At 37.3% G+C, this 23,094-nt stretch overlaps 1 protein-coding gene and 3 non-coding genes across 4 annotated transcripts in view; 1 reads left to right on the top strand and 3 right to left on the bottom strand.

Moving 5' to 3' along the window:
- Positions 1 to 9,029: 9,029 nt before the first annotated feature.
- LOC140159462 (uncharacterized) overlaps positions 9,030 to 23,094 on the top strand; it is a 40,358-nt gene continuing 26,293 nt past the window's right edge. The window contains exons 1-2 of the mRNA XM_072182945.1: positions 9,030 to 9,197; positions 9,356 to 10,724. Coding sequence (XP_072039046.1) covers positions 9,030 to 9,197; positions 9,356 to 10,724 — 1,537 coding nt within the window. The remainder of the gene's footprint in view (positions 9,198 to 9,355; positions 10,725 to 23,094) is intronic.
- On the bottom strand, positions 15,403 to 15,476 carry Trnat-cgu (transfer RNA threonine (anticodon CGU)). Its single transcript has one exon. It is a non-coding gene; the product is annotated as a tRNA-Thr (tRNA).
- Positions 15,711 to 15,784, bottom strand: Trnat-cgu (transfer RNA threonine (anticodon CGU)). Its single transcript has one exon. It is a non-coding gene; the product is annotated as a tRNA-Thr (tRNA).
- On the bottom strand, positions 16,019 to 16,092 carry Trnat-cgu (transfer RNA threonine (anticodon CGU)). The gene has a single exon. It is a non-coding gene; the product is annotated as a tRNA-Thr (tRNA).

Raw genomic sequence — 23,094 nt, 5'->3', positions numbered from 1 at the left:
ATTGACAAGACCTCAAACTCATTATTTAAGATGATGATCGACCCATTTTATTTTGGGAAGATTCTGTTATGTCCCCTTCGGAAAAGACAAACTATTCAAATTTGATACTTTTTGGTCATTTTTGACGAGGCAATCTTATCAAAATTTATAAGTTTCTTGTCATTTTGATGAGAATACCCAATTTATAAAATAAACATAAGTTTTTTTAGACAAGTGATCTGCCCGGGAATCGATCCAACGACATCAGTCCTACTAGACTGGTGCCTTAACCCCTCGTCCATGGCAGATTCCTGATTAAGGTAACTACAATTCGAACCTACTCCCCGCAAATAACCCATAGTAAGGCCACAAATGCGAGAAATAATTTGCCATACTCCCTGGGAAATATAACATTGAAAAACAGTGGCATGCTCGACGGAAAATATATAAAATAAACACAATTTTCACAAGGTTCGCCGATAAGTTTATGTGATCGCTTTATGGTGTTCAAATTTCAGCCAGTGGCCGAGTGGTTAAGGCACAGGTCTAATACACGTGAGGTCCCGGGAGAGATAAATTTTTCCAAGTTATCCGATTCATTTCGATTGGCATTGTCACTTTCACATGGTTCTGTTACGTCCCCGTCCCCCTAAGAATAGTCATATTGTCAAATTTGAATAGATTATATTCAATTTCTGTTTTTATTCCACAGAGACTTGCATTCCTCATGAATTAATTACAATTGCATTTTGTACAACATTAAGACATAGCTCCGTTTGGTTTGATTATAACGTTCGGGCCGATAAAAATCAAAGTGCTGTTTAGTGCTTACATCAGAAGATACAATGTGAAAGTTCGTTTTTAAGGGGGTACTACACCCATTGCATTTTTTTTTTTTTTTTTTGCATTTTGTGAAGAAATGAGAAAAAGAAATTGGACAAAGTGGTATGCAAATAGAAGGGGCAAATCTTCTCGTTCAATTGGTGGAATCGGTATCAATGAAGCGTACATGCTTCTAATGGTATAAGCCAAAAGGTGGTACATCACTGATGTTTGAAATTCACTTCATTTTGGAAAGCTTACTATCAACGGATTTCGTTAAAATTTTTGATATGTGTTGCTAACACATTAGGGAAATAATGTTGATATGTAAAATGGGAACAAATGGTCAAAAATTTCTTTTATGAACTTGGTGCTCCACAACTATCAATAAACGAACCGGTTAAAATGCTTCTATTTTCAATGTTGAGCTATATTTTGTATTTTGAACTTGCGACACTATTTCACTGAAACTTAATCAAGCCATAGGTAACAGGTTACCACAACCACACTACAGCAATGTTGAAAAAATTGTATTTTTTATCACCTATACCACCATATTAGGTAGTTTTCCGTAAGCTTCATTTTTGTGATTTTGGTAACTATTTTATATTTATTTGCTCAATCCAGCTCAACTAGGCGATCTAAATTGTACTCACCATTTACATCCCAAGGTATTTTAGTATATCCACCTCACACATTTCCATTATATATCCAGTAACAGACAAAATATCAAAATTGATGCCTCATTATGACATGTATGATATCACAGACTATCACATGTATTCAAAATTGATGCCTGAACCAATTGACCTATAACCTGACCTTTGATGACCTTATAGCCTTTTTAATCTCTTTTCCTAACAACACATTATAGAAGATACATACATGGTGTAGTATTAAATTGTCTATGTGGAAGAGATTACGCCTATTTAATTTATTCAGTGTTATAATCAGTGAGTACATTTCTATAGATAGTATAACAAAGGATTTAATGTATTCTATTCATGTATTCTACTTGGACATGTTGAATAGAATAAATTATGGTTTGTTATGAAACACACATCTAAGTTACTAGGATACAGTAAACAAAAAAATATATAGGGCTAAAATGATTTTCTAAAATAGTTTAAAAGCACTTTGTATGTAGAGATATTTTATAAGTTCAGGACATGAGGTGATGAACATATTTATATACTGGTACTTCATAAATTTGCAACAACAAAAAAGAAGATGGGTACTGATGAAAATCAGGGTATTATACCCCCTTAACTCATTATAAAACATCCGGCCAATAAACTTGATTCTATAAAACCTGATCCTTTTATGACGTTTTTATAAGCTGTTGTGATAACGTTGCTATGCCGTTATCATTGAGAAGGAAACGAATTTTGGGTATGGAATAAATTGCAACGACGCGTCGTATTATTTTCACTTAAGAAATCAATATCTTTAACTCAATATAAAAAGGTAGTATCGAGGCTTTAAATGTCTATCCTCTGGCATAAAACCTATAAGGAATAAGTTACCTCTTCATGTTTGTTTCCATGGAAATTACATAGATTGAGATCACTGACCAAAAACACGGATATGCTGCTTATTAAAGGAGTTCAAACTGTTTCAATCCTCAACTTTTAACCTTTTTAAATATTTCTTTGATGATTTGTATTTTCCCATTAAAATAAAATATAAAAAGAAATCCTTGACCCCTTCTGTTTCTTGAAAGTAAGTTACCCTTTTGCAAGCAAGCGAGCAAATCGTATCATGTAGCTAACGCACCAGTGTGGGAAGGCGCTGCGCGCAAGGCAGAAAATCTGAGAACAAAATAAAGCTCGGTAAGTGCGTGTAAGTGTGTGTTCAAAAGCGCAAAATAAGAAGAGCTGTCCCCTAGGCACGCCACTGTTTATGCCAACTCCTTAAAATAAAATAAAATGTCAATTTGTGAAACAACTTTTATATAGGCCTATACCGGTACTTATTATATGTTACATGTATACGTAGCTATTACCATTATACAGTACTATAGACATGTGGACATGGCAGCCTTAACACATTCTGATGTGTATCGATCAGCAAGCGCATTCAATTGACTTAAATGAAGCACTGCTAAAGTCAGTAGGTGATAACGAACTGTACATCGACGGCTAATGTGTGCCTTTTGTGCTTATGGCTACTCAATCACACCCTTGGGTTGACCACTTATTGACAGCAGCCTGCTAGGTAAATACGTACACCACATTTCGCCATACTGCATTTTAGAAACGCTTGCTGTTAGAATAAGAAAAATTTTAATTGTAATTATTGCACAGGTCACGGCGACCCTGTGACCTTTCCGGAAAAAGCCGAGTGGCAGGTTTTTCAAATAAATATTTTCTGTGCAAAAACTGTACCATCAGATAGGTAATGGAATATATGAATATTAACTGTACATCTATCACAACAATTTTTGATAACAACTTGCGTCACAATTGATCTAGCATAGAAGGTAGAGAATTTATTTCAATCTTAATTAAGTGAAAATTAATTTTGTAAAAACTGTATTTTTTTAATGTAATTTTCACATTAGACCCGACAAAAGATTACCGTTTTGCTGTTATGATAATCTAATCTTTTGATTTCGTAAATAAAATTAAGGGTCTAATGTGGATTTAGGATGCAAACTGGAACAATCCAATGCCTTGTCAAAAGCATTTGCTTCAAAATGGAGTTCGGATGCACTTCGTAATACAACAAAGCACATGCACAGCAGAGCACGTGGCCGATATCAAAATCGATTTTATGTATTGTGTATGTAGACCTATTCATAGGACCCTCGTATTAATTATCTCTATGCGCTTGAGAATTCAACAATATAAATAATGGTAGCTTTATTATAAATACACATTAATGTTTTAAGCAGATACAATTCCAAAATATGATGTAGTAATGAAGTTGCGATTTATTCCGGGTGTCCCAAAAGTCCCTTAACATTGTGAATTTGCCATAACTTGCGTTGGGTTAATAGTGTTGTTACAAAAATTGCACAGTATGTAGGTAATTCTTTTAGAAATGTTATGATACCAAACATGTCTATGTGGTCATGACCCTTTGGCATGAAATTAATGGATATCTACCGTACCGTAAAACCCACTTTTATAAACGCAAAATAAGTCTCGTCATTTGAGACGTGAACACGATATAACGTGTTATCATTTTAAAATCTGTTTTGTTTAATTTGGCTGTGTTTGTTTGATTGTTTGTTTGTTTGTTTTCAATGCGGAATCTTCATTTTCTGTTTTATCTGGGTTTTTATGGAAACTACTTAAGATCTTTTCTAAGGATTCGATGAACAGTTGTACACGGTACGTTGTTCTCCATTGAAAGTCGACGTACTGATCGCCTTGGGCTTTTCGCCACCGCTCTTCGTATGACATCAATGTTGTAGCCAATCTTCCTGTTCTTCCACGTCCTGCCCGAAGTAGATCATGAACAGATCCAGTTGATAGGAATTTCAGCACTAGTTGCTGGATTGTATTTCGGCTGGGTAGTGCATAATTTACATTAAACTGTTCCTTAAACATTGCTTCAGTGAATTTGTCCGACTTTGTCTCGGCAAAGAACCATATGACCTGAATCCGTTGATCTATAGGAAATTCATTTTCACTTCAACTGTTTTAAAGTAAAGTTTTATATTGTCAATATATCCTAATTATAATCTAAAACAGCAGTCATGCTTACGCTAAGCCATGTAATCCATGAATGTTCATACCTACATGTACGTAGCGTGCGCAGTGAGTGAACCAACTCTATTGTTCAGGGAAGCACATCATTCATGTTCTTGAACAAAGAACACATGAGCTTGCTTTTGTGGGTTTGATACACACATATGTACAGTCGCACAGTAAGGTCAAAGGGTCATCAATAATACTGTTTTTGGTATCAGAATAATTCTAAAAGATCAATCTATATGAATATGTTCTCCATTTTGGTATGAAGTAGGAAATATTTGAGATATGGTCAATTCACAATGTTAAGTTACTTTTGGGACACGCTGTATGTTTAAATTTTCACGATGACACTATGAAGTCCTTCGTGGTCGAGCGGTCTAAGGCGCTGGTCGTATGGTATACGTGATAGCCAAAGCGGTGCCGGTCGTGAGTTCAAACCCCGCCTCTGCCAAACTTTAAAAGAAGTGAAATTAAAATTTACTTTTAAAAAATTTCATATTGGGGAAATGTGACTGGGAGAATTTATGTATGGCGTGGAGTGGTGTGGTAAATACGCTGTCAGGTCAGCTTACCAATTTAATGGCGGAAGCCCTTTGTCCCGAACAAAAGGTATTTTTCGATTAATAGCTTGGCTCCAAATCAAATCGGCATGAAAGGAACAAAGCATTATGTAATACATTTCCACTCCTTTCAACCTAACCTCCTTGTTAGAACTGTCCTCCAACATGGCTGCCATTTCAATAATGTTATACCGTTCCCGTTGATTTATTGCATACACTCTATTGTATGGGCCATGAACGGCGACATGTAAATCGGGTGGTGATGTCAGAGCTCATTAGAGTTTGTCACTTGCTCTGTGGCAACTTTTAGTGATGCTTACACTACAAATGAGGCGAAATGTATCATAGGATTCTGGGAAGGGTAAGAAAATCTTCTCCGAGGTTTGAGTTGAAAAATATTGCAAAAAACTGCTACTATAGCAACCTTGAGAATAAATTTCTCCAACATTACCGGTTATAAATGGATCGAAAATTAAAAGTGTTCCGCTTCCTTTCAACAGGACCTGTGGTTTAGAAGTATGTGCCGCAACAGGTCACGGGTCAATTTCTGAGTTGTACAGGTATCGAAAAGGTGAAGTTACTCCGATATTTGAGTAATACACCTATTTATATATCTTCTTTCATGGTCACTGCTGGTTTTTAAAAATATTATGTGATTTCATAGCAACACCTTGCGATCAAAAATCACTGGTTATCTCAGCAGCTGTAGTCATGATTACGAATGCATTTCAAGTTATTACTAGAAAACGTTGTTATTCTGTGCAGATCATGTGGTCATTTGGATGGATGTTAAGGGTTTAGATTAAAGATAAACCCAATTACTACAATATAGTACATTGTAGTACCCGGGTGTCCCAATAAGTCCCTTAATATTGTGAATTTGCCATAACTTGCGTTGGGTTAATAGTGTTGTTACAATAATTGCACAGTACGTAGATAATTCTTTTAGAAGTGTTATGATACCAAACATGCCTATGTGGTCATGACCCTTTGGCATGAAATTAACGGATATCTACCGTACCGTAAAACTCACTTTTATAAACGCAAAATAAGTCTCGTCATTTGAGACGTGAACACGACATAACATGTTATCATTTTAAAATCTGTTTTGTTTAATTTGGCTGTGTTTGTTTGATTGTTTGTTTTCAATGCGTAATCTTCATTTTCTGTTTTATCTGGGTTTTTTATGGAAACTACTTAAGATCTTTTCTGAGGATTTGATGAACAGTTGTACGCGGTACGTTGTTCTCCATTGAAAGTCGACGATCGCCTTGGGCATTTCGCCACCGCTCTTCGTATGACATCAATGTTTGTAGCCGATCTTTCTGTTCTTCCACATCCTGCCCGAAGTAGATCATGAACAGATCCAGTTGATAGGAATTTCTGCACTAGTTGCTGGATTGTATTTTGGCTGGGTAGTGCATAATTTACATTAAACTGTTCCTTAAATATTGCTTCCGTGAGTTTGTCCGACTTTGTCTCGGCAAAGAACCATACGACCTGAATCCGTTGATCTATAGGAAATTCATCTTCACTTCAACTGTTTTAAAGTTAAGTTTAATCTTACTATAAATAGGGGAATGTTGTATGTATGTATGTATGTGTGTATGTGTTTGGCATATGTAAAAGGCTCCGTCAGTTTTGATCCAAATGTCGCCAAATTCATACGGGAGATCGAGGAATATACGGGAAATGGACTGGACTTTATTTGGTTGAAATCGGTCAAGAATTGGCTTCAAAATCAGTGAAAATGTGGTCCGTTGCTATGCTGGGTAAACAAAAAACGCGTCGTACGGGCGTATTTAATGCCAAGCCGCTCGCGTAGCGCAGCGATACCGCGCGGGTAACGCAGCACTACGCTATACCGCGCGTAAACGAAGCAGAGTCACGTAATGATTGATAATACGTAGGCGTAATAAATACGGGGAAAGGATGTGTGTTAAAAAGTACAAACAACATGAAGAGGTAGGCCTACTGTAATTGAAAAAAAAATGAGGACAAACAGGTACGAGTATGTGGGTTATAGTTAAGTCACAGTAAGAAAATGAAAACGGAATAAAATAGGCTAAAGAAGGAAAGAAAGAAACTAATAAAATCTAAGAAAAAAAGCTATAATAAAATTAGATAATTTAAATAAAAAAGCTATTAAACTGAGGACAGAACTAAATAAATAACATGAAAACAGGGAAATGTAAGAAAGGACAGATTTAGAAAATAACGGGAACGGGATTGAGTAAATAAAAAACATGGTAACGGAAATTCGCAAGCTTAGCAGCAAAAAGTTTTTAAAAAATGGCACAAAATTGGCCCATGTAGAAGAAACTAAAAAGAAAGAAAGAAGCTAAAATGGAAACTTAGGCGGGCAGACTCAGATAAATGAAATTTACTTTTTCAATGATTCTACCTGTTCAGTAATTCCTCCCGTTTTAGTGAATGCTCCCATTTACTCACCTAGCGGGGACCCGCGCGTAGCGCGGGTGTCCCGCTAGTATTGTCAATATATCCTAATTATAATCTAAAACAGCAGTCACGCTTACGCTAAGCCATGTAATCCATGAATGTTCATACCTAAATGTAGCGTGCGCAGTGAGTGAACCAACTCTATTGTTCAGGGAAGCACATCATTCATGTTCTTGAACAAAGAACACATGAGCTTGCTTTTGTGGGTTTGATACACACATTATGTACATTCGCACAGTAAGATCAAAGGGTCATCAATAATGCTGTTTTTGGTATCAGAATAATTCTAAAAGATCAATCTATATGAATATGTTCTCCATTTTGGTATGAAGTAGGAAATATTTGAGATATGGCCAATTCACAATGTTAAGTTACTTTTGGGACACGCTGTATTTCACCATAGACTCTAGAAAGGCAGCTTCTGTAACATAATCCCTGTGCATTAGTCCAATCATAGATTTATGGTTCTATTCCTTACAAGCCATTACAATTTTGCAACTTCCTGACGACGACAAAAATACGTCTGACTACAGAGGAACCCCGGGAGAGGAACACATTACATCATTTTACAAAGAAAGCCCACGGCAAATATGTTGAGAATGTAGCTGGAGAAAATGATAAAGGGTCAAGATGTGGATTCTTGAATTATTATTAGCAGAAGGATAAGACCACGAAGAAAGAGATTCAGAAGAAAAATCACGCAAAACAAAAAACAAAAAAAAAAGCAACAACAAACAAACAACCAAAACCCTTAAAAACCTAACTATATTATCAAACATGACACAATAGTGCTGCAATAATTGACTGTTTCAAAATTTAATTATGCTATTTTAGTAAATTAGAAGGGTTCTGTACTGTAAATTAAATTAGGTTTCTTGCATACTAATAAAATAGATGATAAAGACATTGAAAGGATCAATCCCTCGTTTCGAGTTTTAGTTTCAAGTTTTTAGTTTCTCTTTTGATCGACATTCGGTGCTTGGTCGATCCTTTTTATTTATTATATCAATTAATTGACTATTATTAATTGTGATAACATATGAAAAAGGGAAGGCTATAGCCGAGGCTATAGCCGCGGAGCTGAAAGTTACCCTTACCAGCACCCTACTACCATCTTAAGGGGCTGGGTTTCCCACTGGATGTTTTCAACATCCTTTGGGTGCTCCATGTGTTTTCCTGCTTATACTAGTTCTTCCTCCTTCTCAGCATCCAGTTGTCTAGGGCTTAATATTTAGTTTTAGTCTTCAGCTTCGTTTGCATGGTAGGACAGAATACCTGTTTCAGGTACTTCTGTAGGGTAGAGACACCTGAGTCTGGGAAAATCGAGACTTCACCGATGCCGCTGAGGGGTACATACACACAGATCTCCTCGGCAGGCGACCAGGTGTATCCCCATATGATTTAGTATGGGTGGCAACTGGACTAAATGCTGAAACCTTTCCTTTATATCCTCTATGACAGAAGGAGTGGCGACCTCTGTCTTATTCAGCCATTGACAAGAAATATGAGTTTACATTTAAGCACCAGGGTTAAAGCCCCTGCTATGAAGTCTGGACCATCTAAGTCACCGTTAGACTATGCTAACATCAATGACGGTTTGATCTCAAAGCCAGTTGATACCATCCCTGGACGGACCAAACCTGATGCAGATAAGGATGGTCAAGACAAATTTGTACAAAGGAAAAAAACATTGACCATCAGCACTTTCAACATCAGAACTCTCAACTCACTAGCCAAAAAGAAGAACTTGCTCATGAAGCCGCACATTATGGCATTGACATCATATGTCTGCAGGAACACCGGATTTGTCACAATGACTCCCTCTTGCAGGAAGATCTGAATGGATACAGATTAGTCACCTCTTCAGCATGGAAGAACCAAAGGAATGCTGCCACTGGTGGAGTAGGCTTCTTAATCTCACCAAGAGCCATCAATTCCTGCATGTCCATTATTAGTCATAATGAACGGATTATGGAAATTTCTCTGCTGGGCAATCCAACATCCACAGTTCTCTGCTGCTACAGTCCACATAACGAACAACCTGAAGAAGCTGTTATCTCCTTCTACCAAGAACTCTCTTCTACAGTTAATGCCATCCCAGCTCATAACTTACTTATAATTGGAGGAGACTTTAATGCTCAGCTTGGGCCATTGGATGCTCTCTTCACACCTGCTAAAGAAACCAATAGAAATGGCAACCACATGAAAGACTTCCTGCAGGAACATAACCTCATAGCCACAAACACAAGGTTTCAAAACCGCATCAACAGATTATGGACACATAGGCGTCCTAATGGCCAACTAGTTCAACTAGACTTTGTCCTGGTAAGAAAGAAGTGGATCAACTCAATCAAGAATTCACGTGCATACAGCTCCTTCGAGGGTGTGAACTCGGACCATAGGATTGTTTCATGCAAATGTCAAATCAGCTACCGGAAATGCAGAACTTCCATGAAAGACCCAATGAAACGTATTGACTGGAAGAAGGTTACCAGAGACACCATCCTGGGTGAGCAGTTTGTGGTAGCAGTCTATAACCGCTTCAGTTCTCTACACGATGAGCTACAAGAACCCAATATTAGCACCACTTATGATACCTTAGTTGCGGCTAATGAGGAAGTTGCACTGGAGATGCTCCCTAAAAAATCAAAGCAGTCCTACAACATTGCTGCATCAGACAAAGTCACTGAGGCAAGAGATGTCTTAAAGAGTGCATCTATGAATCACAATACTAGATCCACCCGAGCATCACAAAAGCTCCTCGAATCGGCCAAAGTTACTCTTGATAAAGCCTACACAGAAACTCTGGAGTCCTCTATTCAAAAGAAGACAGGGGAACTTGACAACCTCCATCATGAATATAAACATGCAGCTTCTTGGGAACTCCTCCGGGAGATAACTGACACCAAATCTGCTCCTGTGGTTAGAGTGAAAGGCAATACATCTGAAGAGCGTCGTGACAACTGGTTTCTACACTTTTCCAACTTACTAGGGAAACCAGAGCAAGACGTAAACCTTGAAGATACGTTCTTTAACAGCAATGTCTCTGACGATCTCCCAATACACACTGGTCCATTTACTATGGAGGAACTGCAAAAAGGTCTGAACAAGCTCAACAAGTCAAAAACACCTGGTCCTGACAACATACCAGCCATTGTTTGGAAAAACCCACTCTTCCATCAGCAACTGCTTGATTTCTGTAATGAAACCATGAAGGAAATAAGCCAAAAGCCTTGTCAAGATCCACAATTATACCTCTCCCGAAGAAAGGGATCTTTCACAACCATCAAATTATAGAGGTATCACACTGTCAGCACTTGCTGCCAAGCTGTATAACACTATGCTGCTCAACAGGATTTCTCCTCATCTAGATCCTATTCTCAGACGTAACCAAAATGGTTTTCGCAAGGGTAGATCAACCACACCACAGATTCTAGCCCTTAGAAGGATAATAGAAGAGCTTAAAATATCAAAGAAGCAGGCATATATTGTGTTTGTTGACTTCTCAAAAGCTTTCGACAGTGTTAACCGGAAGGCCATGCTGCATATTCTTCGTAATTATGGGATCCCTCAGGAGATTGTGAATGCTATTGCAATAATGTATGATAATCCTTCAAGTTTTGTACAAACAGGTGATGGACCAACTGAAGAGTTTCTCTCTACTGCTGGAATCCTGCAGGGTGACACCTTGGCCCCTTACCTTTTTGTGATAGTGGTAGACTATCTCCTCAGACAGTCGATAGACACTGACAAGTCCAAAGGGATTGACATCATGCCCAATAAGACGAGCAGAGAGAAGAACAAGTATTTAACCGATCTTGACTACGCAGACGACATCGCTTTAACAGCTACGTTATCACAAGATGCCCAAGATCTTCTGTCATCTTTAGAAGATGCTTCCGCCAAAGTTGGCCTCTTTCTCAATTCCAAGAAGACAGAATATATGTGTATCAATGGAGATAAGAACCCAACTCCAATCCTTTCTCGGGATGGCACACAACTCAAGGAGGTGTCGGACTTTAAATATCTTGGTTCATTTGTTGCCGACAGCAAGAAAGACTTTCTGACTCGCAAAGCTCAAGCATGGAAAGCTTGCAACAAACTGCACACCATCTGGCAGTCCAACATATCAAGAAATACCAAGCTTGCCTTCTTTAGAGCCTGCATAGAGAGTATCCTCTTATATGGAAGTGAGACCTGGACAATGAAGAAAGATCTTCAGGACCGTCTTGATGGTACCTACACCCGGCTGTTGATGAAGGTTCGAAATATATCCTGGCGTGAACATAAAACCAAAGCAGAGATCTATGATGGTGTTCCACAGGTGTCCTCCATCGTTGCTCAACGGCGAGCCAGATTTGCAGGCCACTGCTACCGTGCAAAAGACCAAATAATTTCAGATGTCATCTGTATGAGGCTTCCACGAACATGTAGAGGAAGAAGACCATTCAACTACATCGACTGTGTGGCAAGGGACGTCAATCAAGAAATTAATGACCTCCCAAATCTGATGGCTGATAGAGATTCCTGGAAAAGAATTGTAAACTCTTTCTCGGATGCGTCCGCAAGATAGATGAATCTTTGCATGTATTGAAATTGACCAAAATAAATTTAGTATTAATTTTGATAAATTAGTTGAAGCATCGAAGCAGTATCGACGGTCAATCCAAAGATCGAACAAGTTTGGTTCTAGATCCCGGGTGGGGGATGATTGTATGGACCACCCCCTGGCATAAGTTTGGTTCTGGTAATACATAATCGTGTGACCATAGGTGTAGATCCCGGGTGGGGGATGATTGTATGGACCACCCCCTGGCATAAGTTTGGTTAATACATAATCGTGTGACCATAGGCGTAGATCCCGGGTGAGGGGGGAGATGGGGGGGGGGGTAACCCCCAAAATTGTGCCAGGGGGTGGTCCTTACAATCACCCCCCCCGATCTACGCCTATGGTTCACCAGAACCAAACTTGTTCGATCTTTGGATTGACCGTCGATACTGCTTCGATGCTTGTTATTAATGAACTAATTAATCAAGATCGTTATTTTGAGAGACGTTGAGGGTGTCATCCTCTACAAAGGTTATAATATTATATGGTCAACATGTTTTTATATAGTCCTTTCTATAAAATGGAATATGGATTTCCTATGGAGCAACGTATGTGTCCCTTAAGGACCAAAACATGCAAGCAAAAAAAAATGATTCAAGCATGCTTCAGTTACCTAAATCACCCTATTTATTTCTGCTTATTCCTTTTACTGAAAATATCAAAAAATGACCTTTTTACCGTAGCCGGATGACAAATATGTAAGATATGATTTAAAAACCCTGATCCTGCTTCTTCAATTGAACTCACGAAACCTGTTACCAATTATATCCGTCGACTTAAGATATCACGTCGACAAAGTCGCCTTTGGAGTATCTCTGATACACCACAAGGAATTAACAAATAACGTTTCATTTTCATTCTGCAATGTTTTGTTGTTGTTGATTGGTTTGATTTTATATATTTCATTCGCTGTTTTAAGGGATCTAAAATGAGCGTTTATTGCGTTTCGACAGTATTTTTTGTGGGACATGAGAGCACCTCAGACCTATCGAATTGCATTCTGAATACGAAGCATGTCTTTCTGATATCAAATAATTTTCATTTTTGAAAATCACAATATAATACAAATTTTAAGACAAATGATAAAAATTTGATATTTTTCAAATTTTTGATATATAACAGTCCTCGAAGTAAATTATATAAATCTATTGATATATTCTTAAAGTGTATGTAGCAGGGAAGAAAAGCCGACGGTCAATTGAAAATGTTGACCTTTTATATTGAAGATATGGATTTTTTCCCAAAAAGACCTAATTTTTTTGTGTGTTTTGGGGGAAAAATTCCATATCTTCAATACGAAAGGTCAAAATTGTCAATTGATCGTCGGCTTTTCATCCCACCTACATACACTTTAAGTATAAATCATCAGATTTATAAAGTTTACTTTAAGTACTGTTAAATATCAAAAATATCAATTTTAATGATTTGCCATAAAATGTGTATTACATTGCGAATTTCAAAAATCAAAATTATTTGATATCAGAATGACATTCTTCGTATTCAGAATGCAATTCGATATGTCTGATGTACTCTAATGTCCCAAAATAAATACTGTCCAAACGTTCATACCCCACCCCTTAATCAAACTATCATTATGTTTTTATTAAGTTTCTTTCTTCCTTCCAACCTTTAACTCCCCCCTTTTCAGTTTCATATACGGTCGCATGTCTAGTCTCCACAGCAGCCAGTTTGGTTCCGCTCCCTCCACACAAACAGTCTGCCAATGGCCACTTATAACGCCGTTTCTGATTGGCTACACGTATATAGCCGTAGAGCTGTGCATACGGGAACTTGATTGACCTCAGTCTAGCTGGCGAGATGGCGGGTCAAACTTGCTCATGAATAATAAAGTAGCCGTGTAGCCGATCGACCAATTGAAAGCTTTGTTTGACGTCAAGCTGGATGACGTCGGCAGAAAACCGTTAGCGAATCAAAAAGGACCAGTTCGTGACCATTGGCAGACTGTTTGTGTGGAGGGAGCGTAACCAAACTGGCTGCGGAGGAGACTATCGCATGTCATAAGTTGGGTATGCTAAAAGGGTGGAGGGATTACACTTTTCTGAAAATTGCGATACAAATTTGATTGGCTTTCCGTAACCCCATATCCTACAGCAGTGGTTGATACCTCATTTTAAGCCTAATATTATACTCTTTCAGTCTACTGAAGCATATAATTATAAATTACTCAGTAAAAAATCACATCAGTTGAAATGAAAATTGCCAGGGGTGGAGGAGCAGGCGGATGCGGGAGTGTGCAATAGGGCATAATGTGAAAATTCACATGTCAGCATGTCAAAACTACTGGTTACTTTTTCAAATCTAGGGAGGGTATGATGTATTGACAGCTTTGAATGTTGAATTTGTACAACTAAAACAATTACTGACTACTTAAGGTGGCGCTACACCCTCTGATAAATTTTGTGACAAATTTAGCATTTTTCTCAAAAAGTAACTACACACTGGTAACAAAAGTTATATGTATATTATAGGGGCAAGGAATCCAATTACTTCACTCAAATTTCAGTGATTCAAGACAAGGGATTCATTATATATGTTAAGAAGTGAGGTACATTCTAGCGGTACCTCTTTTCTTATCACAAATAACGTACCGCTTGGATTGAGTCACTGAAATTCCAGTGTAGTAACTGGATTCCTTACCCCATTAATATACATGACTTTTGTTACCAGTGTGATATTATTTTTTGAGAAAAATGCAAAAATAGTCACAAATTTATCAAGGTGTGTAGTACCACCTTAAAGGGTTAGGCTATATGTTCCATTTTTTCATTTTTAATGAAATCCTAGTTGAATTTCAGTATTTTTAGCAATATGCTAATGTACAATTCTCTTCTTGATATTCATTTCCTCAATAATATAATAACCATCTCGCTAATTACTCATAAAAAGGTCATTGACCTTTACAATGTAATTAACATACATACAATTATTTTAAATAGTTCATTTGAAGCATTAATGTTTTGAGAACATATCCTCCAAATCTGATGACATTCTTGCATAAAATAAAAATTTTACAGTCATTTTTGTAATTGAGGTCCGATTTGAGAAAAACGCATTTGGTAATTGAGATTTACATAGACGCCTGTGTATTAATTAATTAGTAATTAAGCATTATCTCGAAAATTAAGCAGGTGTTAAGGTTAAAAATGGTACGGAAAAACAGTGGCATGATCGACGGGAATTATATAAATAAACATTAATTTTCATCAGGTTCGCCGTCGCAAATAATAAAGGAGACAATGAGAAAAAGTGATCCCGCCTGGGAATCGAACCCAGGACCTCAGGTTTACGAGACCTATGCCTTAACCACTTGGCCACGGGAGCTTCATGATTAGGCTGGTTGAAATTCGAACCCATAAGCGGTCACTTAAACTTATCTCCTCCCCGCAAATAGCCCATAGTAGCTAGAGCCGTAAATGCGAGAACTAAATTGACATCCTCCCTGTGAGGAAATATAACACGGAAAAACAGTGGCATGATCGACGGGAATTATATAAATAAACATTAATTTTCATCAGGTTCGCCGTCGCAAATAATAAAGGAGACAAGGAGAAAAAGTGATCCCGCCTGGGAATCGAACCCAGGACCTCAGGTTTACGAGACCTATGCCTTAACCACTTGGCCACGGGAGCTTCATGATTAGGCTGGTTGAAATTCGAACCCATAAGCGGTCACTTAAACTTATCTCCTCCCCGCAAATAGCCCATAGTAGCTAGAGCCGTAAATGCGAGAACTAAATTGCCATCCTCCCTGTGAGGAAATATAACACGGAAAAACAGTGGCATGATCGACGGGAATTATATAAATAAACATTAATTTTCATCAGGTTCGCCGTCGCAAATAATAAAGGAGACAAGGAGAAAAAGTGATCCCGCCTGGGAATCGAACCCAGGACCTCAGGTTTACGAGACCTATGCCTTAACCACTTGGCCACGGGAGCTTCATGATTAGGCTGGTTGAAATTCGAACCCATAAGCGGTCACTTAAACTTATCTCCTCCCCGCAAATAGCCCATAGTAGCTAGAGCCGTAAATGCGAGAACTAAATTGCCATCCTCCCTGTGAGGAAATATAACACGGAAAAACAGTGGCATGATCGACACGGCGTTATATAAATAAACATTAATTTTCATCAGGTTCGCCGTCGCAAATAATAAAGGAGACAAGGAGATAAAGTGATCCCGCCTGGGAATCGAACCCCCCCCCCTGAAAAATGGTGTTAATTATTAGAGATTGTCAATATATACAACATATCAAAGAATATATTTTTTGTAATTTTTGACTATGTAATGGAAATTGTACCCAACTTATGACATGCGACCATACGTGAAGATGATTTCACTTACTTGATTTTTTCTTCAAATTTCACATATTACTTCCTATTTTGTTATTTTTTATTACTGTCGCATTTCCCTTTGTTTGTCTACAAAACAACATTGCGTAAATAAATAATAGGAGTTGACTATTTATTCATCGTTTAATTGAACTACTGTTATAATTCATTTCTAATAAAATACAATCTTCCTTTTCCCATTCGTCTTTCCTGTGTTTGACCTCTATCTTTATTTGCATATCATTTATTTTTTGTATTGTGTTCTAATAATACGGTTTATGTTCATTCAGCTTGTCCCTTTGCGTCCTCTTTTCCCCCCATTTATTTCCACTAATGTCACCTCATTTCGTGCCTCTATATCCAAGTATACCCACCAAAAGTATTTGGTGATCTAACCATTGCGGCAATAAAGTTAGATCCACCTCGTATTCACTCATTTTCTTGTTCTGTTCCTCTTACTCAACATTTTATTTAGAGTGATAGTCACCAGCTAATTAGACTACCCCGTAGTCCACTTGCCCATTGTGCATACTCTGGATATTGTATTTAAGCTTAAAACTCTGATTTAATTAATGTGTGCACAATTGATAGATTTTCACATCTGATCAGTCACCCTACTCCCTCTGTTTGTTAGCTTCCCAAGTGGAAATTTCGGGGTTCGCTATCAATAAACTGGTAGATTCCAAAATCAGAATTGTTCAGTATTAAAGTGAGCCGTTATAATTATGCTAGATAATGTTGCATTCAATTACATTGTCACTAATCGTCTGATATTTTTAACTCTTTATGACCATTTTACTATTGAATACTTTAATTTTAATAAACATCAGTATAATTTTGAGTTGAACGAAATGGGTTCATTATCATGACTAATAATAACATATTTTAAATAAAATTCGACTATGGCATAGTCTACCAGCTAATGTCAATACAGTCTCATATTTATACCATGTACTGTACTTTAGACCACTTAAACATGTGACGTCATCATGGTCATTGCCCGGTAGTATACGCGCCAAAGAAAGAACACAGAAGAGACAGACCTTTAGAAATTTCTAATATATTTAACGATATTTTTGCCTCGTGCAATAATGACCTCTTGCAACAGACATAAATACCTATCCACTTCGCTCATCTCTCAACTTAATCCATGACTTGTTTTGACAAAGTTGCAATAGTTGACAGTAAAGTCTAGGGAATCCAACGAGTCAACAAGTTGACATCTGGACAATGGTCAGTGAAATAACGTAATTCCCATGAAATGCTAATCTTATCAGCCAAATGTCATCAAACAGAAAATTATATTTCTGATTAATTAATAACTGTCGTTTTTTTTACAACAACGCAAAAGCTCCATTCGGATTTCATTACAACGTTTCGGCCAATAAAATCACAATATTCTTCACAATTTCCTTTACATCAGTATCCGGCCACTAAAGTGAAACTTCACCAGGCACAAAAAGAAACTCGTCAATTATATTCATCCTTGCTGTTCAATAACTTGATAATTTTGGATTATTCTGAAATATACATTTTGTTAATTGGACCTTTCTGTCTCATTTGACACCCTATTCGTGAACATTGAGCAAGAATTGTCCAAGATATGCGCCACCAAACTCTCAAACCCCAAAATGAAAAGTTGCAATTTTGACGATTCAATTGTGCCTGTTACACTTTTGTGCGTTATTGATTGGCCCGTGGTGCTTGCGTGCAATCCCAGCAAACACAAAACGTTTTCGACATCATTCGCAAAAGGTTATAAAAGGTTGTCAGAAAACGTTTAAATGTCGGGTTATATAAAGGGTATATTAAGAGTATAAAACGTTTTCATAAACTTGAAAAACATTTTTTGATAATCTACTGCTCAGCAAACAAAAATGTTTTACAGAAAATGTTTAAATGTCGGGTTATATAAAGGGTATAAAAACGTTTTAATAACATTCCAAAAACATTCTTGAAAACTTGATACAAAACATTCTAAACATAATGTTATTTTGGGGTTGAAAAAATATTTTGCGAAAAATGTTTGCCCAAAATATTCTCAATAACGTCTTAAAAACGTTTTCACGACCTTTATATAACCCGACATTTAAATGTTATTAAAAGGTTTTGAAAAAAAACACTTTAAGAACATTTCTGTGTTTGCTGGGTTCAAATATTTTAACATAATGTTATTTAAGTATTGACACAATATTTGGCAAAAATGTTTGCAAAAATAGTTTACAATAACATTTTTGAAAACATTTAAAAATATTGTTGTAGTCTGTTTTCATACAAAACGTTTTAAAACGTTATCATGACCTTTATATAACCCGACATTTTAATGTTATTAAAACGTTTTTACCTAAACCAAAAGCCAAAATATAACTTCTTTAAAACGTTTTTTAAACGTTTTTGTGTTTGCTGGGATACAACGATGCGTTCCCATTGAAAACCGTTGAAAATGCAACTTTTCTTTTTTGGGGTTTGAGGCTTTGGAGGAGCATATCTTGGTCAATTCTTGTTCGTTTTTCGCGAACAGGGTGTCAAATGAGAAAGCAAAGTCCAATTAACAAAATGTATATTTCAGAATAATCCAAAATTATCAGGTTGTTGAACAGCAAGGATAAATATAACTGAAGAGTTTCTTTTTGTGCCTGGTGTAATCCTATAACTATGGTGTTATGGAAACGATTAAGCATCAGTAATGATCTCCTGTACTTGGGCACTTTCGTAATATTTGTTTATGTGTATTGTATAAATCGAGTACTTACATTAGACCCAACTTTAATCACCGTTTATCAGTGAGAGCTGGTAGCCTAACGGATAGAGCGTCCGTCTAGAGATCGGAAGGTCGTGGGTTTGAATCACATGCCGGCACATTCCCTTGTTTTGTTTTTCAAGTTGGGTTGTTGTGTGCCGGTCTTGATTTGTGTTTATTTGTTGTTATATTCAGTTTCCTCTTGTAGTGAGCAATCATTCTCCATTGTGTTAATTTATTCTTGTGCAGGATGCGTAGCCCCATCACCTACTTTACTTGTATTATGCTGGGGAAACGATATCTACTGTACTTTATGAACTTGCATAATATTTGTTTATGTGTATTGTATACCTCGACTGCTTACATTAGACCCAGTTTTAACCACCGTTTATCAGTGGTAGCTGGTAGCCTAATGGATAAAGCGTCCGTTTAGGGATTTAAATCCCATGCCGGCACATTCCCTTGCTTTTTTAGTTGTGTAGCGGCCGGCATTTGTGTTTATTTGTTGTCTTGTTTAATTGTAACACTTTGGATTGGTAAACTGTTCTTTCTTTCTCCCAGTTGGGAGCTGGTAGCCTAATGGATAGAGCGTCCGTTTAGAAATCTGAACGTCGCGTGTTCGAATCCCATTCGCTTGCTTTTTTTGTCAAGTTGGGTTGTGTGCTAGGATTTGTGTTTATTTGTTGTCTTGTTTAATTGTAACACTTTGGGTTGGTAAACTGTTTTTCTTTCTTTCTTTCCTTCTTTCTTTCTTTCTTTCCTTCTTTCTTTCTTTCTTTCTTTCTTTCTTTCTTTCTTTCTTTCTTTCTTATTAATTTATTCAGTTTCCTCTTGTAGCAAGCAATCGTTCTCCATTGTGTTTATCTGTTCTTGTGCAGGATGCGTAGCCCCATTACCTACTTTACTATGATGTTCTACTCAATGTTTGTGATACAGTTGCCATCCGGTTATCATAACAAATGAAACGAATGTTGGGTATCATATAAGTTACAACAACGCATTGTATTAATTTTACTTTAGAAATCAAATCTTCATCTCGATACTCATCATTGCTTTTCAAAATTGAACATGTGAGGGTTTCAAGTATCGTGGCTTTAAATGTCTGTTTCCTGTAGCACAAAGCCCATTTGAAATAATTTCATGCTAGTTTTTATGGAAATATTGCGAAGGGGGCTATGAAGGAGCTTTTAAACGAACACGAGGTCAAAGGGTGTCACACACCGTCATCATCCCTATATCTTCGTGTTAAAAATTGCCGTGATAGTACGATGAATCCTCACGTTTTTCAACAACTACGCATAATGATTTTGTTCGAGATAGGCCGTGCGACTCAGGCTAAGCATACAATTTGAGATTTTGAGAGCCTGCCACACTGTTTCTATTCTATGTTTTACGATTTTCGCATGATCAATATATGGCTGGCCGTAACCGCCACAACGTGGAGCTGCTACGCGTAGCTTACTTTTCGCTTCGCGGAGCTAAATTGACCAATCATGTTAGATCTTTTCATTACGCGGAGCCAGTGGATGCATCCTCGTCAGAGAGAGAAAACTCTTGCCAAAATTAATGTTTACTATGGGGATTTTAAATGAATCGATTGTAAATGAACCACGACCAGTTGTACAGGATCAATACCATTGTTTGATTAGTGTATAGTCAATGTTACCTTGCATGCATGTGTCATGTGTGTGGCGTGTTTGTTTGTTTGTTTGTTTGTCTACTGTGTCAGGCCAGGATCACTGACACCCACGGTACTGATACTCTCATACTATCACGGTGATCATATTGTTGAATGTTGTTGACTTGAAAATAATCATGATGCAGTCATGTCTACAGTAGAACTCACCACGACCTTTGAAGGACTTAAACCCTTAAACCAAGATAACACTCAATGAAAACAGCTCAACTATGTTACATCAGATCTTCTCTGGTTAAATACACACTGCACTTGTGTCTGTTTTACCTGTGCAATGAGCAATGAGCTGGTATTATAGTTTCAGTTGGGTGAACGATTATAAAGCGAACGCAAGGTAACACTACTGTGGGCTTTTGTTTACGAAATGAGACAATAGTCTGCTTATTGTTAACCAGCGTTCTTGAAAATGAGAAGCTTAATGACTTAACACGGTTTAGAAATAATTTCTTCATATTTGTTGGTGTTATCTGTCGTTTACATATCCTTCCTAAAACACTAAAGTACCAATATTTCCAAACACCTAAATTAGCTAAAATTTAGGACATGTTACAAAACTATATTTTCTAGAATTTCAGAGAATACTTTAAATATTGGCCGGTTATTTTTTACACAGTGACGTCAACTAGGCAATGGCCTATACTTCTAACATACACTATTTGTAGAGGTCACGCGTCAATGGTGAGCGCACTGAGTATTGTGTATAGGAAAACGGACAGTAACTACAGTATGTATGGCCTACTACTAGTATATAAAGTAAATCCGAACTGGTTTGCAGTTTGCTGAAGGTCGAATTCCGCAGGGACACCGCGCAAGTTATACAAATTAGCTCCCGGCGATACACTGCAGATCGCAGAACTGTGTGCATAGTTTACCACCACTCTGCCTAGCTATATAGTTATGTACAATACTGTATGAGTTTCTTATGAGTGCATGTCCATCTTAATAATAAGTCAGTTCGTACTTTTCATAAACTACTTTTTGAATCATATATAACTTTCGTGACCGAGGATATCTTGCAACTACGTGACGCTCGTCTGGCAAATTCTTAATGAATAAATTCGCTTCACGTAATGAGTAAGTCGTACTTAATTAGTCAGTTTTACCCTTACCTCCGAGTAATGAAAAACTCTAACATGATCATGATTGGTCAATTTGGCTCCACGGAGCAAAAAGTCAGCTACGCGTAGCAGCTCCACGTTGTGGCGGTTGCGGCCTACCATATCAGTATCCCATATGATATTTCTATTGTAAGAAAATTTTATTTGTTGTCAGGTTTTATCTTAAATACACTAACTGGAAATTAAATACACTAATTAGTGAGGACCGGTATTTTGCTGTGGATATGTTTAACTGCAATTTGCGGGTAAAAATTTGAAATCCTGAGTAAAAATTGTGATCATTTTCAACTCTTTGAGAAAAAATTTATATAAAAGAATGCATGTAAAATGCAGCTGCAATACAATGTACATTATTGACACACTATCACTCTCTTTATCTACGGCAATAATAGAATATCGATTTCAATCGAATTGAACACATTGCTCAGTTTTGAGTTTGTAGTTGACTACTAAGCGACCTAAGCGATCGATTGCTAGCCAATCAGATAGAACTCCTTTTCTTGCGTTCGGTGAAATACCAGTCGCCCGTCGCTCACCAACGGAGTATTAAATTTATATTTATCGTATAGGAAGTCGACGGTGTGTGTCAATGCAGAAAACTACAATCTTGGAAATAAGTCTTGGAACGCTTGCATGTAAATAACGGAAAACTGTCACTCCTTTCCCCAATGCAATGTTGAGAAATGCCAATGTCTTCAGTGCTTTTAACATTGATTGATGGGGAGGGGGAAGGGTAAATCATTATTGTAGATGTCATTTTTGTTTCCAAGCACAATATACGTCATTTTCATGATCAAGATCTCCGTAATCAATTTCTTTTCAGTTTAAATGGGCTTTTTAACAAATTCCAACGAGCACTTCAAAAATCTCGGCTGGAATTGATTGCTTGGTAGAGTGTTTCTTCTGTAATATGTTTTTATTTATTTATTTACCCGACTCCAGTTCATGGGGAGAAATTATGTCTCCTTCGGTGTGAACTCTGTTTTGATGTGTTGTTTTTGCAGAGTTTTTAGGTTTAGGGACGCACCATTTGATATCAAGGGGGGGGGGGCTGGG

Source organism: Amphiura filiformis, chromosome 8, assembly GCF_039555335.1.
Source record: "Amphiura filiformis chromosome 8, Afil_fr2py, whole genome shotgun sequence".
Taxonomy (NCBI): domain Eukaryota; kingdom Metazoa; phylum Echinodermata; class Ophiuroidea; order Amphilepidida; family Amphiuridae; genus Amphiura; species Amphiura filiformis.
This window is presented reverse-complemented; position numbering and strand designations above follow the sequence as displayed.